At 46.2% G+C, this 17,500-nt stretch overlaps 2 protein-coding genes across 2 annotated transcripts in view; one reads left to right on the plus strand and one right to left on the minus strand.

Moving 5' to 3' along the window:
- The window catches only part of ctc1 (CTS telomere maintenance complex component 1), a gene marked incomplete at its 5' end in the record, with an annotated part of 17,859 nt that extends 10,460 nt beyond the window's left edge, over positions 1–7,399 (minus strand). The window contains 8 exons of the mRNA XM_053343276.1: positions 1,804–2,006; positions 2,481–2,625; positions 3,937–4,166; positions 4,730–4,852; positions 4,934–5,218; positions 5,765–5,894; positions 6,735–7,184; positions 7,371–7,399. Of these exons, the coding sequence (XP_053199251.1) occupies positions 1,804–2,006; positions 2,481–2,625; positions 3,937–4,166; positions 4,730–4,852; positions 4,934–5,218; positions 5,765–5,894; positions 6,735–7,184; positions 7,371–7,399 (1,595 nt within the window). The remainder of the gene's footprint in view (positions 1–1,803; positions 2,007–2,480; positions 2,626–3,936; positions 4,167–4,729; positions 4,853–4,933; positions 5,219–5,764; positions 5,895–6,734; positions 7,185–7,370) is intronic.
- Positions 7,400–13,084: 5,685 nt separating this feature from the next.
- The window catches only part of hmgb2b (high mobility group box 2b), a 9,637-nt gene continuing 5,221 nt past the window's right edge, over positions 13,085–17,500 (plus strand). Inside the window, exons 1-2 of the mRNA XM_053343743.1 lie at positions 13,085–13,202; positions 14,716–14,876. Of these exons, the coding sequence (XP_053199718.1) occupies positions 14,727–14,876 (150 nt within the window). The 5' untranslated portion in view covers positions 13,085–13,202; positions 14,716–14,726. The remainder of the gene's footprint in view (positions 13,203–14,715; positions 14,877–17,500) is intronic.

The raw sequence follows: 17,500 nt of genomic DNA on the forward strand, positions 1-17,500 counted from the left end.
ACACACACATATATACACACACACACACACACGCACACGCACACACAGACAGACAGACAGACACAGACACACACATACACACATATACACACGCACACACACACACACACACACAGACATACAGACACACAGAGACACACAGACACACACACAGAGACACACACACACACACACACACGTTTTTATTACTGGCGACACATACAGACCCAAACTAGCTGACCAACATGGAGCAGAGGGTTAGGGGTTAGGAGGTTAGGAGGTTAGGGGGTTAAGAGGTTAGGGGGTTAGGAGGTTAGGAGGTTAGGAGGTTAGGGGGTTAGGGGGTTAGGGGGTTAGGAGGTTAGGGGGTTAGGGGGTTAGGGGGTTAGGAGGTTAGGAGGTTAGGAGGTTAGGGGGTTAGGAGGTTAGGAGGTTAGGGGGTTAGGAGGTTAGGGGGTTAGGAGGTTAGGAGGTTAGGGGGTTAGGAGGTTAGGAGGTTAGGGGGGTAAAGAACTAAAGGCAGGGCGCGCAGGTGGTCGAGTGGTTAGAGCTCATGTCGTATACGCAGCCGACCCTGGTTCCATGTCACACACCCCCCCCCCTTTAGAAAGAAAGGGAGGAAGGACAGATGGAAGGAAGGAAGGGAGGAAGGACAGATGGAAGGGAGAAAGGGAGGAAGGACAGATAGAAGGGAGAAAGGGAGGAAGGACAGATAGAAGGGAGAAAGGGAGGAAGGACAGATGGAAGGGAGAAAGGGAGGAAAGAAGAAAGGGAGGAAGGACAGATAGAAGGAAGAAAGGGAGGAAGGACAGATGGAAGGGAGAAAGGGAGGAAGGACAGATAGAAGGGAGAAAGGGAGGAAGGACAGATAGAAGGGAGAAAGGGAGGAAGGACAGATGGAAGGGAGAAAGGAAGGAAGGGAGGAAGGGAGGAAAGGGAGGAAGGACAGATGGAAGGAAGGGAGGAAGGGGAAGGACAGATAGAAGGGAGAAAGGGAGGAAGGACAGATGGAAGGGAGAAAGGGAGGAAGGACAGATAGAAGGGAGAAAGGGAGGAAGGACAGATGGAAGGAAGGGAGGAAGGGGAAGGACAGATAGAAGGGAGAAAGGGAGGAAGGACAGATGGAAGGGAGAAAGGGAGGAAGGACAGATGGAAAGAAGAAAGGGAGGAAGGACAGATGGAAGGGAGAAAGGGAGGAAGGACAGATGGAAGGGAGAAAGGGAGGAAGGACAGATGGAAGGGAGAAAGGGAGGAAGGACAGATGGAAGGAAGGGAGGAAGGGGAAGGACAGATAGAAGGGAGAAAGGGAGGAAGGACAGATGGAAGGGAGAAAGGGAGGAAGGACAGATGGAAAGAAGAAAGGGAGGAAGGACAGATGGAAGGGAGAAAGGGAGGAAGGACAGATGGAAGGGAGAAAGGGAGGAAGGACAGATGGAAGGGAGAAAGGGAGGAAGGACAGATGGAAGGAAGGGAGGAAGGGGAAGGACAGATAGAAGGGAGAAAGGGAGGAAAGAAGAAAGGGAGGAAGGCAGCAAAAAGACTTTACAGATCACTTCCACACAATGTTTTAGCAGCTTGGACTCACCCTGCTGGGGGTCAGAGGTCAGGGCCTACCTGAGAGCATGTCCATGCTGGGGGTCAGAGGTCAGGGCTTACCTGAGAGCCTCCCCATGCTGGGGGTCAGAGGTCAGGACTTACCTGAGAGCGTGTCCATGCCGGGGGTCAGAGGTCAGGGCTTACCTGAGAGCCCCCCCATGCTGGGGGTCAGAGGTCAGGGCTTACCTGAGAGCCTCCCCATGCTGGGGGTCAGAGGTCAGGGCTTACCTGAGAGCCTCCCCATGCTGGGGGTCAGAGGTCAGGACCCTGCAGGACCAGGCCAGGGCGGAGTTGATCTGGGTGCTGGTCAGGTCGGATCCACCGGGGGGCAGCAGAGACTTCAGAGACACTGAAGACCAACAGGCTGACTGCAGAGACTCACTGAGCTCCGAGACACTGAGGTACTGATGTACTGCTGGGTCCAACCGGTACTGGAGACACACACATACACACACACACACACAAAGACACACACACTGAGTTCAACCGGTACTGTAGACACACACACACACACACACACACACACACACACACACACTGAGTTCAACCGGTACTGTAGACACACACACACACACACACACACACACACACACACTGAGTTCAACCGGTACTGTAGACACACACACACACACACACACACACACACACACACACACACACAGAGACACACACACACACACTGAGTCCAACCGGTACTGGAGAGATACACACACACATACACACACAGAGACACACAGACACACATACAGACACACACACACACACACACACACACACACACACACAGACAGACACACACACACACACACACACACACACACACAGACACACACACACACACAGAGACACACACACACACAGAGACAGACACACACACACACACACACACAGAGACATGTGTGTACCTTTGTCAGAGGACAGCTGTGCGGCTCGTCCAGCATCTCCGAGTAGATGTCCCGTCGTCGTCGCTGTCCTTGCCTCCACACGAGCTCCATCAGTTTCCATGACAACGCACACACACACTGCTGCTTCACGACGCTGGGGAGCAGACTGAGACACACAGGACTGAAGGTGAGTCTGTGGTGATTGGATGGAGCCATGATCACCTGCATTAGGAGACTGTTACTGTTACTTCCTGTTAATGTCCACATGTTACATGCTTTGAGTTTCTTACTGATGACATCACATCCTCCCAATCATTTCACCCTTTTCATTGGTTCCCTGTTTGGTGTAGGATTGATTTAAATAATGTATTGAGCAGATCAGGAATTATACTAGAGCAAACATTTTAAACTTTGAAACTTATAACTCACCAGATGAAGTCTACTCTCTTATAACGAAGGAACCTGAGACCAAAAAGCTGGTGTCCATGTTTATAAATGTGTTTGCAGCTCAAACTGCTCCAAGTACACAACACCTGAGAGAGTGCTGGGAGAAGGATATAGGTACCACCATCTCGGAAGATGCATGGCGTAAATGTCTTCATAGCATATATACATGTTCAATTAATTCAAGACACCTGTTAATACAGTATAAGGTTATATATAGACTCCATTATTCACGTGTTAAACTGCATTCATTCTTTGCATCCACTTCACCATTATGTGTAAAATGTAAACAGGCTGATGGTACACTGGCACACATGTTCTGGTTTTGCAACAAACTTGGTAAATTTTGGCATGAAGTTTTCCATTTTTACTCTGAGGTTTACGGATATGATCTCATACCAGACCCAGAGACAGGCATCCTTGGCTGGTCTCACCAGCTAGATACTCTTAGTCATTGGAAGGCTCTGTCAATACAGTATGGGATGGTTATTGTGAAGAAAATTATTCTTAAAGTATGGAACAAAGAAACATCCCCATGTGTTGAAGCCTGGCTCACTGAGTTCTCAAATACTTTATATATGGAAAAAATTCGATTTGAGTTATTAGGAAAATTAGACAGATTCCATCAGATATGGCAACCATTTCTTGATCACATCACACAGCAGAGAGGACCCTCATGACACCTCGATATCCTGATTATGTTTGAACATTTATTTGTTTATAATTTGTATAAATAAGTATAATTTTATACAGTCACGGATGGCCATAGAAACCGTACTGTAGAGTACAGCTTTCACCCTTTCCTTTTTTTTTTCCCCTAACCTGCTTTGGGGGTGGGGGGTGGGAAGAAGGGGGTAATTGTTTGGGTTGTTATGTACCTGGATGTTCTGAAAATGAATAAATAAAGTACTTAAAAAAAAGATGGGTCCATTCCTTCCTCAGGTGGGACAGGTGGGTTTCATATTCCTTCTGCCTCTGCTGGTAACCCTGAAGTGAAACTCACCTGTTCACACGTGTCACATGTTCTCCTCACCTGTGTGTGAGCTGGGAGCTCAGGTGGCAGCTCCACAGGTACTCGGACACGCCCGTGTTCCTCTCCAGCAGTAACCGTGGTAACGCTCCGTCTCCGGGGCAGCTGTAGTCGGGCGGAGACCCCCCCACCCTGCTGAAGGCGGTGACCCTCAGGGTGGACCGTAGACAGGTGCAAAGCATGCTGGGAGGAAAGTCAGGACAGGGCCGGTACAGGAAGTGCACGTGATGGAGCTGCAGGGAGGACATTCAATAAAACTCAACACATCTTTATGAATGAGTGAATGAATGAATGAATGATTGAATGAATGAGTAAATGACAGTGAATGAGTGAATGAATGACTGAATGAATGAATGAGTGAGTGAATGAATGAGTGACTGAGTGAATGAGTGAATGACTGAATGAATGACTGAATGAGTGAGTGAATGAATTACTGAATGAATGACTGAGTGAATGAGTGAATGAGTGAATGAATGAGTGAATGAGTGAATGAGTGACTGAATGAATGACTGAGTGAATGAGTGAATGAGTGAATGAATGAGTGAATGAATGAGTGAATGAGTGAATGAATGAATGAGTGAATGAATGAATGAATGACTGAATGAATGAATGAATGAGTGAGTGAGTGAATGAAGGAGTGAATGAATGAATGAGTGAATTACTGAATGAATGACTGAGTGAATGAGTGAATGAATGAGTGAATGAGTGAATGAATGAATGAGTGAATGACTGAATGAATGAATGAATGAATGAGTGAATGAATGAGTGAATGAATGAACAGCGGTGCCTGTCTCACCTCCACAGAGTCTCCTGCTCTCAGCTTCCTGCTCAGCGTCGGCTGATAGGCCAGGCACAGACCAACCGTCCTGTCAATCATGTACAGCCCCGCCCCCTCACTCACCACCTCAGTCACAGTGCCCTATCAGAAGAGAGGGGGCGGGGCTTAACCACAGGTATCATTCTGACAGCCAATCAGAGCGCTGTCTCCTCTCTGTCTCACCTGGTAACTGATGACCCTGGACTCCTTCATCCTGACAGCTGATTGGACGGAGTCTGTCTCAGGCTCCGCCTCCTCCTTTTCATCAGAGTGTGACATCATCACAGCTGGGGGCGTGTCCGCAGGTGTGTGTGTGTGCTCCTGTGTGTGTGTGTGTATCTCAGAGTGCTCGCTCACACACAGGATGTTGTTTCCTCTCCAGCCTCGCAGGACACACACACGCAGAGCCGTCACACACACACGCGCACCGACACACACACACCGAGACATCCACAGCCTGCTGCTGTCCTGCACACAGAGAGACAGGTAGAGAGACAGGTAGGTAGAGAGGTAGAGAGACAGGTAGACAGACAGGTAGGTAGACAGGTAGAGAGACAGGTAGACAGACAGGTAGACAGACAGGTAGACAGGTAGAGACAGACAGACAGGTAGAGACAGACAGGTAGAGAGACAGGTAGACAGGTAGAGACAGACAGACAGAGGCAGACAGGTAGAGAGACAGGTAGAGACAGACAGGTAGACAGACAGGTAGACAGACAGGTAGAGTGTAATATTAGTGTTTTACTAACAGCATTGACTTTGTCACTAATTCTCTCCCAGCTGTTTCTGCTGTAACTCAATATGTTTAACCTCTGATTCCGTCAGATCACATTCCTGCTGTCTGCTGAGGTTGTTATTACTGCTCTTATTCTGAGTAGACCATCACAGACAGACAGAGAGACAGACAGGTAGAGAGACAGACAGGTAGCAGACAGACAGCAAGAGAGACAGACAGGTAGCAGACAGACAGACAGGCAGGTAGAGACAGGCAGGTAGAGAGACAGACAGGTGTACCTTAACCAGCACAGGTAGAGTGTGTGATTCGTCTCTCAGACTGAAGCAGAAGAACGAAGTTCCTCCAACGACCAGCAGAGGGCAGACTGACCCCACCTCACCATAGACTGCCAGCCTCTGTCCACGAGCCCTGAGAGACAGACAGGTAGACAGACAGGTGAGAGAGAGACAGACAGGCAGGTAGAGACAGACAGGTAGAGAGAGAGAGACAGGTGAGAGACAGACAGGTAGAGACAGACAGGTAGACAGACAGGTGAGAGACCAGCAGAGGGCAGACTGACCCCACCTCACCATAGACTGCCAGCCTCTGTCCACGAGCCCTGAGAGACAGACAGGTAGACAGACAGGTGAGAGAGAGACAGACAGGCAGGTAGAGACAGACAGGTAGAGAGAGAGAGACAGGTGAGAGACAGACAGGTAGAGACAGACAGGTAGACAGACAGGTGAGAGACCAGCAGAGGGCAGACTGACCCCACCTCACCATAGACTGACAGCCTCTGTCCACGAGCCCTGAGAGACAGACAGGTAGACAGACAGGTGAGAGACAGACAGGTAGAGAGACAGACAGGTGAGAGACAGACAGGTAGAACAGACAGGTGAGTGAGAGACAGGTGTCAGACAGACAGGTAGAGACAGACAGGTGAGAGACAGACAGACAGACAGACAGGTAGAGACAGACACGTAGAGAGACAGACAGATGAGAGATCGGTGAGAGACAGACAGGTGAGAGAGAGACAGACAGGTGAGAGACAGACAGACAGACAGGTAGAGACAGACAGATGAGAGACCGGTGAGAGACAGACAGGTGAGAGAGAGACAGACAGATGAGAGACAGACAGGTGAGAGACAGACATGTACAGACAGACAGGTAGAATGACAGACAGATGAGAGACAGGTAGAGACAGGTGAGAGACAGACAGGTACAGACAGACAGGTGAGAGACAGACAGGTGTGAGGTCACATGACTCACCTGTGCTGTAACCAATCAGCCGCTTCTCTGACTCCGACCGCTCCACTAAGCCCCGCCCCTCCAGGAGCAGGAGCCAATCCCTGCTCAGGACCGGGCAGCAGCAGGACGGGAGAGCCAATCAGCTCCACCCATCCTCCGGCCTGCTGCCCCGGGGCATTATGGGGGATGTAGTTCCAGTGAGGCAGTAAGACAGGCAGCTGTAGGCGGCCAGGAGAGACAGACAGGTCCTCACAGCGCACGCTGCCGCTGCTGTCCGTCAGCCGCAGCTCCCCGCCCCGCCCCTCCGTCAGACAGCCAATCAGCAGCAGGTTGACCCGCGGCAGGGCGCTGTTACCCGGCAACGCAAGCTCCGCCTCCCTCGCCCACGCTCGCTGCTGATTGGTGCTCCAGGACAGGTTACTGACGCAGGCCAGGTGCTGCTGAGAGAGAAGCTCAGAGACGCTGACCGGCCTGCAGGGTGAGACAGACAGGTGAGACAGGTGAGACAGACAGGTGAGACAGACAGGTGAGTCGTACCTGTAGCTGACAGATGAGACAGACAGGCAGGTGAGACAGACAGGTGAGACAGACAGGTGAGATTGACAGGTGAGACAGACAGACAGGTGAGACAGACAGACAGGTGAGACAGACAGGTACCTGTAGCTGACAGGTAAACTGTGAGTGACAGACAGGTGAGAGACAGACAGACAGGTGAGACAGACAGGTGAGACAGACAGGTGAGACAGACAGGTGAGACAGACAGACAGGTACCTGTAGCTGACAGGTAAACTGTGAGTGACAGACAGCTCATTAATCTTCTCCACCAAACTGACAGTCAGCTGACGACAAACACCTGAAACCAATAATCAATAACTGTTATAATAAATAACATAAATAAATGTTAATATAAATAATATAAATAACTGTTAATATAAATAATATAAATATAAATAATATAAATATAAATAATATAAATAATATAAATATAAATAATATAAATAATATAAATAACTGTTAATATAAATAATATAAATATAAATAATATAAATATAAATAATATAAATAATATAAATATAAATAATATAAATAATATAAATAAGTGTTTTAATAATCAGAGTTTATATTATTGACGCTTTCTGATGTGATTGACAGGTGAGAGCTGCTGGAAGCTGATTGGGTGACTGACCTGAGAGGGCGGGACCAGAGAGGACAGGAAGCAGCTGATCAGTGATGAAGACGAAGAGGCTCTTCATCCAGCTGGACTCCTGGGGGGGGGGGGGGTTAGGGTTGGTGGTAGGGTTAGGGTTGGTGGGGGGGGGGGGGGGGGAGAACCATCAAACATTATTATTAGAAAATATCAGAATATAAAAACATGTTTGGGTTAGACTTTAATTTAGATTATAATTCAGATATACAATCATTATCACTACAATACTAATTAATACTATATTAATATAGTATTAATACTATATTAAAAACAGCTCTGAAACTATTATTCGTGTTTCTGCTTCATTATATATTTGAGTTATTAGCCTCTAAACGTATCAGGTGATCATAACTCTAAACCCTAACCCTTTATAACCTGGAAGTCATTTAACTGTGTTTGTTAACTTTAATAAAACCCTCTGGACAGGAAACATGTGCAGACATATTATAAATAAAAGGCTCCAGACATAAAGATATAATAATAAAATAAACATTTCATTTATATCATTAAAAAACGTTAAAAACTAATATTTGATGCATTTTCACTCCAGAACAAACTGACTTGTTTCTGTTTAACAGCAGAGGAATATGATTTAGCTTGTTTTAAACTAGTAAACAACAACAACATGCTCACTCACCGCTCCGGGTCCGGGTCTACACTGATCCAGAACCTGCTGCAGGTCCTCCATGATCCGGGTCTGAGTTAGTCCTGGTCCGTCCGGGTCCGGGTCTGACCGGGTCCGGGTCTAACCGGGTCCGGGTCTAAGTTAGTCCTCCAGTTTCTTCTTCTCTTCAAACACACCCGCTCTTTCTCTCTCAGCACTTCCGATTCTATCTCTAAGTACTTCCGGTTCTACGGTGTCCCTTCAGGCTCAGTACACGCTGCTGCGCATGCGCGTTGAGCAGACAGCTGTTAAGCCTAAAATCCCACATTTAATTATAATAATAATAATAATAATAATAATAATAATAATAATAATAATAATAATAATACTAAATAATAATAATAAATAATAATAATAATAAATAATAATAAATAATAATAATAAATAATAATAAATAATAATAAATAATAATAATAAATAATAAATAATACTAATAATAATAAATAAATAAATAAAAACAATTCAAATCGTTTCTTTTTCACATTATTTTTCTAAACACAGAATTTCCCTCAAAATTCTTCATTATTTAATTATTGAGATATTTTTATAAACTGTAACAAAACCGAAAATAAAACTAAAAATAATTATAGCTCTCGCTTGTTTAAAATTCTACCAGCTTTTATACATAAATATGCAAATGAGAGCGCTTTAATAAGTTAATCAGTAAATATATAAACTTTATTATTAATATCACATATTTACATTATACACAGCAAGTTATTACACATTATATATTTTAATATTACTGATTACTGTATGTTTTATTCACTTATTTGATTTTGTTCTACTTTAATCTACTTTTAATTTTTATTTATTTTTATTTTGTTTTATTTATTCTGTTGGTATCCTCCTGCTGTAACTGGAGAGCAGGGAGACAGACAATCAACACATCAACATGGTCTAACTAACCTTTGTCATGTGGATCTAATATCAAACAACTATCTGACTCGCTGAGGCAAAAACCCGGACAGGGTTAGGGTTAGGGAGGAGTTCGGCGAGGCCATGGAGAACGACTCCCGGATGGCTTCTAAGAGATTCTGGACCACCATCCGGCGTCTCAGGAGGGGGATCCGCCCCGAGTTCCTCAAGGCCCTGGATGTTGTGGGGCTGTCATGGTTGACACGACTCTGCAGCATCGCGTGGACATCGGGGGCAGTGCCTCTGGATTGGCAGACTGGGGTGGTGGTCCCTCTTTTTAAGAAGGGGGACCAGAGGCGGAGTTTAGTTCAGTGGGAGGAGCGCCCGCCACATGTGTTGAGGCTACAGTCCTTGCTGCAGGCGACCCCGGTTCGAATCCCGCACCAAGCAGTCCTCTCCTGCATGTCATTGCCCCCTCTCTGCCTCCTGTTTCCTGTCTATCTCTACTAACCTGTACATTAAAGGCAAAAAGCCCAAAAAAAATATACTTTAAAAAAAAAGAAGGGGGACCGGAGGGTGTGTTCCAACTACAGGGGGATCACACTCCTCAGCCTCCCTGGTAAGGTCTATTCGGGGGTGCTGGAGAGGAGGGTCCGTCGGATAGTCGAACCTCGGATTCAGGAGGAGAAGTGTGGTTTTCGTCCAGGCCGTGGAACTGTGGACCAGCTCTACACCCTCTGCAGGATCCTTGAGGGTGCATGGGGCCCAACCAGTCCACGTGTTTTGTGGACTTGGAGAAGGCATTCGACCGTGTCCCTCGGGGAGTCCTGCGGGGGGTTCTCCGGGAATACGGGGTACCGTCCGTTCCCTGTATGACCGGTGTCAGAGCTCGGTCCACATCGCCGGTAATAAGTGGGACTTGTTTCCAGTGAGGGTTGGACTCCGCCAGGGCTGCCCTTTGTCACCGATCCTGTTCATAATTTTTATGGACAGGATTTCTAGGAGCAGCCAGGGTGTGGAGGGGGTCCGGTTTGGTGACCTCAGGATTGGGTCACTGCTTTTTGCAGATGATGTGGTCCTGTTGGCTTCATCAGACCGTGACCTCCAACTCTCACTGGATCGGTTCACAGCCGAGTGTGAAGCGGCCGGGATGAGAATCAGCACCTCCAAATCCGAGGCCATGGTCCTCAACCGGAAAAGGGTGGAGTGCACTCTCCGGGTCGGGGATGAGATCCTGCCCCAAGTGGAGGAGTTCAAGTACCTCGGGGTCTTGTTCACGAGTGATGGTTTATAGAGCAGAGCTAGTGATGGTTTATAGAGCAGAGCTAGTGATGGTTTATAGAGCAGAGCAGAGTTAGTGATGGTTTATAGAGCAGAGTTAGTGATGGTTTATAGAGCAGAGTTAGTGATGGTTTATAGAGCAGAGTTAGTGACGGTTTATAGAGCAGAGCTAGTGATGGTTTATAGAGCAGAGCTAGTGATGGTTTATAGAGCAGAGCTAGTGATGGTTTATAGAGCAGAGCTAGTGATGGTTTATAGAGCAGAGTTAGTGATGGTTTATAGAGCAGAGCAGAGTTAGTGATGGTTTATAGAGCAGAGCAGAGCTAGTGATGGTTTATAGAGCAGAGCAGAGTTAGTGATGGTTTATAGAGCAGAGCTAGTGATGGTTTATGGAGCAGATCAGAGTTAGTGATGGTTTATAGAGCAGAGTTAGTGATGGTTTATAGAGCAGAGTTAGTGATGGTTTATAGAGCAGAGTTAGTGATGGTTTATAGAGCAGAGTTAGTGATGGTTTATAGAGCAGAGCTAGTGATGGTTTATAGAGCAGAGTTAGTGATGGTTTATAGAGCAGAGCTAGTGATGGTTTATAGAGCAGAGCTAGTGATGGTTTATAGAGCAGAGCAGAGCTAGTGATGGTTTATAGAGCAGAGCTAGTGATGGTTTATAGAGCAGAGCTAGTGATGGTTTATAGAGCAGAGCAGAGCTAGTGATGGTTTATAGAGCAGAGCTAGTGATGGTTTATAGAGAAGAGCTAGTGATGGTTTATAGAGCAGAGCTAGTGATGGTTTATAGAGCAGAGCAGAGTTAGTGATGGTTTATAGAGCAGAGCAGAGCTAGTGATGGTTTATAGAGCAGAGCAGAGTTAGTGATGGTTTATAGAGCAGAGCTAGTGATGGTTTATGGCGCAGGTCAGAGTTAGTGATGGTTTATAGAGCAGAGTTAGTGATGGTTTATAGAGCAGAGTTAGTGATGGTTTATAGAGCAGAGCTAGTGATGGTTTATAGAGCAGAGCAGAGTTAGTGATGGTTTATAGAGCAGAGCTAGTGATGGTTTATAGAGCAGAGTTAGTGATGGTTTATAGAGCAGAGTTAGTGATGGTTTATAGAGCAGAGTTAGTGATGGTTTATAGAGCAGAGCAGAGTTAGTGATGGTTTATAGAGCAGAGCAGAGCTAGTGATGGTTTATAGAGCAGAGTTAGTGATGGTTTATAGAGCAGAGTTAGTGATGGTTTATAGAGCAGAGCAGAGCTAGTGATGGTTTATAGAGCAGAGCTAGTGATGGTTTATAGAGCAGAGCTAGTGATGGTTTATAGAGCAGAGTTAGTGATGGTTTATAGAGCAGAGTTAGTGATGATTTATAGAGCAGAGTTAGTGATGGTTTATAGAGCAGAGTTAGTGATGATTTATAGAGCAGAGTTAGTGATGGTTTATAGAGCAGAGTTAGTGATGGTTTATAGAGCAGAGCTAGTGATGGTTTATAGAGCAGAGCAGAGTTAGTGATGGTTTATAGAGCAGAGTTAGTGATGGTTTATAGAGCAGAGTTAGTGATGGTTTATAGAGTAGAGCGAGTGATGGTTTATAAATATTAATGAGGATTTATGATCAGTTATTCTGTTATATATATATATAATTATTACATTATTATCTTTATATTATTAATAATTTCCCTCATATATAAGCTAAAACTGAACAGTTTTTATGTTTTTCTGTGATTTTATTTTTTCTCTTTGTTTGGATTGAAAACTGGAAACTGGTTGAAATGTGTTTTTATCAGACAGCAGATGTAATATTTATCTTGTTTATATATAATATCAGTGTGAAGATGAACAGACTTTATTCATTTAACACATTTAACAGACTGAAGCACAAACATGGCACCATACCTGCAAACACACTGAATCACACAAAAACACACAGTAATGGTTCAATGTGCTGTTAATAAAAGCCTCTTATGGTTTACTCTGAATTAAACATACTCTGTTCATCCTCAGCGTCTCCATATTCAAACATAACGCAGTTTAATCTATAAAATCACAGAAATCCAACAAAAAGAACATTAGACGGTGTCTTCATCCTCTGCTGCGCTCTGACGCCCCTCCCCCACCTGCTCACTGATTGGCCCGTTACTTGACATACAGCACTTCTGACCAATCAGACGGGAGCAAACAGCCTTGGAATTCCCGCCCTGATGGCGTTGCTAGGCAGGCGGAGCCCTGGGCAACGAGAGCTTAGACATGCGGCGCCGCGAGCCAATCACATGAGAGCACTGAGAGGAGCTCCGCCCAGGTTGGCTGGCCGTGTTCCCGCCCTCTGAATAGATGACCAACGGGGGCGTTGCTGGGGGGCGGGGCCGGGCTCGAGCTCGACCCAGTTTGAAAGTGAAGCAACGGCTCCAGTCTCCGCCACCAAACATCAACAACAGCCCGAACCTGACACCCGAACCCGGCCATCAGCTCCAACCTGCACCGGCCTCCTCACGAGTGAGTACCGCACCTCTCCCCCGGTAACACCTCTCACTTACCGGACACTCTGCCGCCTCTCTTTTAGCTGTCCATATTTGTCAGGATCTTGTGATAAAAGATCCGGGATGAAGCTGGAAAAGAAATAAAATGGCCGCTTTAACGGTCAGTAGAGGCTGAGAGGCATGTCTGTGTGTGAATGTGCGTGGATGTGTGGGTCTGTCTGTGTGCGCGTGTGTGTGTCTGTGCGTGTGTGCAGACTGAGACAGAAGTGTTGTTGTAAACACGAAACGCCCATTCTGGAACATGAATGCCAGGAAATAGCCTGGTCCCGTCCATACAACGCTGACCTCTCCAGAGCATAGTCGGGGCCCTGCGTTTAAAATGCGTAGTGACTCCTTGTTTCCATTGCAACCCGCACAATCCCCGCAGAGCAGCAGTATGTCTCAGGCGGAGGGTTATAACATCTCCCCGGCCTGCTGCTCCGTGAGCCTGCCGCTAGTGGAGGGGGATGGGCCGGCGGAGGGAGCAGCAGGCCGGGGCAGAGCCGAGGCAGAGCCGGCCCATCCCCCTCCGCTAGCCGGCTAGCTCCGCAGAGGGCGGGAAGCAAATGGTGGCCCATTGTTCTGTTAGGCTAGCTGTTAGCACGGCTAGGCTAACTGCAGCAGTCCGCTCCGCTCCGCTCAGTGCTCCTCTCTGCGGCTCTTCATGCTCATCTCTGCGGCTCCTTGAGCTCCTCTCTGCGGCTCACGGAGCTGCAGTCACACCGCAGAGGAGGAACCGGGCTCCGGCGGGAAGCCCCAGCAGCGGAGCCGCCGGATGGAGGCTGCTGCCCGGCTGTGAGGGCCTCCTTCTCCCCGGAGGAGAAAATGGATCCTCATTCTCTTTGTCCCAGTTTGGCTGCTGCTGGTTGTGAACCAGCCATCATACTGGGAATTAACGGGACACACACCACAGTAACACGCCTCTTCATGGAGAAGCATCTACACTGAAGCACATTTAAACATTTTCACACTTTTAGATTATTAACAAAAACGAGACACATAGGTTAAAGGGTCATTCCTCCCTAAATTAAAACCTTAATGTTCATTTCACTGATAATTATACACATTTTATCTTAAACGGATGCAGATTTATTTATCATTTGAGATTTTTTTCATTATGCAAAATTTTTTTATGAATCTTTTGTTCACATATTAAATATAATGAGATGCAATTAAACTGATAATTATCCATCAATAATCTATAACACTTCATCTGATGTTTCTCTGAATCATTTAGTCCACAAATTAATGACACAATAATTAATTAATTAATTATATGTAATTATGAGGGTTTGCTGCAGGAGAATGGACTCTGATATTTTCTGCCAGTCAAATATTTGAGTTGATATTAAACTTTGATGTTTTCTGTAATAAACTGAATGTTTTGTGTGAGTGATGATTGTTGTTGACACTGATGGGAATAAACATCCTGTTTACCTGTATAAATGCTCACCTGTATAAATGCTCACCTGTACTGCCCCCCCCCCCAGAGGCCGCCAATATGATGCGTAAAGACGTCAACAAGCCGAAGGGGAAGACGTCAGCGTACGCCTTCTTCGTCCAGACGTGTCGAGAGGAACACAGGAAGAAACACCCCGAACAGTCGGTCAACTTCGCTGAGTTCTCCAAGAAATGCTCCGAGAGATGGAAGGTACAAAAAAAAGAAAAGAGAGAGTAAAACAAAAGAGAGAGATGGAAGGTAAAAAAAAAACAAAAAGAGAGAGTAAAAGAAAAGAGAGAGAGATGGAAGGTACAAAAAAAAAAGAAAAGAGAGAGAGTAAAAGAAAAGAGAGAGATGGAAGGTACAAAAAAAAAGAGAGAGAGTAAAAGAAAAGAGAGAGAGATGGAAGGTAAAAAAAAAAAAGAAAAGAGAGAGTAAAAGAAAAGAGAGAGAGATGGAAGGTAAAAAAAAAACAAAAAGAGAGTAAAAGGAGAGGGAGAGAGAGAGAAAAAAAAGAGTAAAAGAAAAGAGAGAGAGAGTAAAAAAAAGAGAGTAAAAGAAAGAGACAGAGATGGAAGGTAAAAAGAGAGATGGAAGGTAAAAGAGATGGAAGGTAAAAAAAAAGAGTAAAGGGAGAGAGAGGGAAAAAAAGAGTAAAACAGAAAAGAGAGAGATGGAAGGTAAAGAGAGAGAAAAAAGAAGAGAGAGAGATGGAAGGTAAAAGAGTAAAAGAAAAGAAAGAGATGGAAGGTAAAACAAACGAGAGAGATGGAAGGTAAAAGAAAAAACAAGAGTAAAAGGAGGGAGAGAGAGAGAGAGAAAGGGGAAAAAAAGACAGTAAAAGAAAAGAGAGAGATGGAAGGGAGAAAGAAAGAAAAGAAAAAGATGGAAGGAAAACAAAGAGTAAAAGGAGGGAGAGAGTAAAAGAAAAGAGATGGAAGGTAAAAGGAGAGAGCGGGAGAGAGAGAGGGAGAAAGAGATGGAAGGTAAAAGAAAAGAAAGATGGAAGGTGAAATAGAGCTCGGTGTCAGTAATTGTAAAAAGTGAAAACAGACAGATTGACTTCATCATGAAAGAGTGAAAATCAGTGATTGATAAACTGATAGGAAGACGATCAGTGATCAATATTAAAATAGAAGATGGAGCAGTCTGCTCTTAGTCTAAATATTTAATTACTCTAAATATTATTATTATCATTATATTAATTATTATTATTGATCTGCATCAGTATGAATAAAGCAGCAGACTGCAGTTCCCCTCTCTGCCACCAGGTGGCAGCAAAGACTCAATAACTGATTACATCAAAACAATATAACAGCTGTTAACAATAATATACTATCTATATATAATATATTAATATAGATATATATATCATTACTGTTAATAAACTATAATATACTGTAACACCACCACCACCACCACCACGCTGTAGATACACACCACCATGCTGTAGATACACACCACCACCACCACCACCACGCTGTAGATACACACCACCACCACCACGCTGTAGATACACACCACCACCACCACCACCACCACCACGCTGTAGATACACACCACCACCACCACCACGCTGTAGATACACACCACCACCACCATGCTGTAGATACACACCACCACCACCACGCTGTAGATACACACCACCACCACCACCACCACGCTGTAGATACACACCACCACCACCACCACGCTGTAGATACACACCACCACCACCACGCTGTAGATACACACCACCACCACCACGCTGTAGATACACACCACCACCACCACCACGCTGTAGATACACACCACCACCACCACCACCACGCTGTAGATATACACCACCACCACCACGCTGTAGATATACACCACCACCACCACCACCACGCTGTAGATACACACCACCACCACCACGCTGTAGATACACACCACCACCACCACCACCACGCTGTAGATACACACCACCACCACCACCACGCTGTAGATACACACCACCACCACCACCACGCTGTAGATACACACCACCACCACCACGCTGTAGATACACACCACCACCACCACCACCACGCTGTAGATACACACCACCACCACCACGCTGTAGATACACACCACCACCACGCTGTAGATACACACCACCACCACCACGCTGTAGATACACACCACCACCACCACCACGCTGTAGATACACACCACCACCACCACCACGCTGTAGATATACACCACCACCACGCTGTAGATACACACCACCACCACCACGCTGTAGATACACACCACCACCACCACGCTGTAGATATACACCACCACCACCACCACGCTGTAGATACACACCACCACCACCACGCTGTAGATACACACCACCACCACCACCACCACCACCACGCTGTAGATACACACCACCACCACCACCACGCTGTAGATACACACCACCACCACCATGCTGTAGATACACACCACCACCACCACGCTGTAGATACACACCACCACCACCACCACCACGCTGTAGATACACACCACCACCACCACCACGCTGTAGATACACACCACCACCACCACCACGCTGTAGATACACACCACCACCACCACGCTGTAGATACACACCACCACCACCACCACCACGCTGTAGATACACACCACCACCACCACGCTGTAGATACACACCACCACCACGCTGTAGATACACACCACCACCACCACGCTGTAGATACACACCACCACCACCACCACGCTGTAGATACACACCACCACCACCACGCTGTAGATACACACCACCACCACCACCACGCTGTAGATACACACCACCACCACCACCACGCTGTAGATATACACCACCACCACGCTGTAGATACACACCA

The sequence above is a fragment of the Scomber japonicus genome, chromosome 22 (genome assembly GCF_027409825.1).
Source record: "Scomber japonicus isolate fScoJap1 chromosome 22, fScoJap1.pri, whole genome shotgun sequence".
Lineage (NCBI taxonomy): Eukaryota > Metazoa > Chordata > Actinopteri > Scombriformes > Scombridae > Scomber > Scomber japonicus.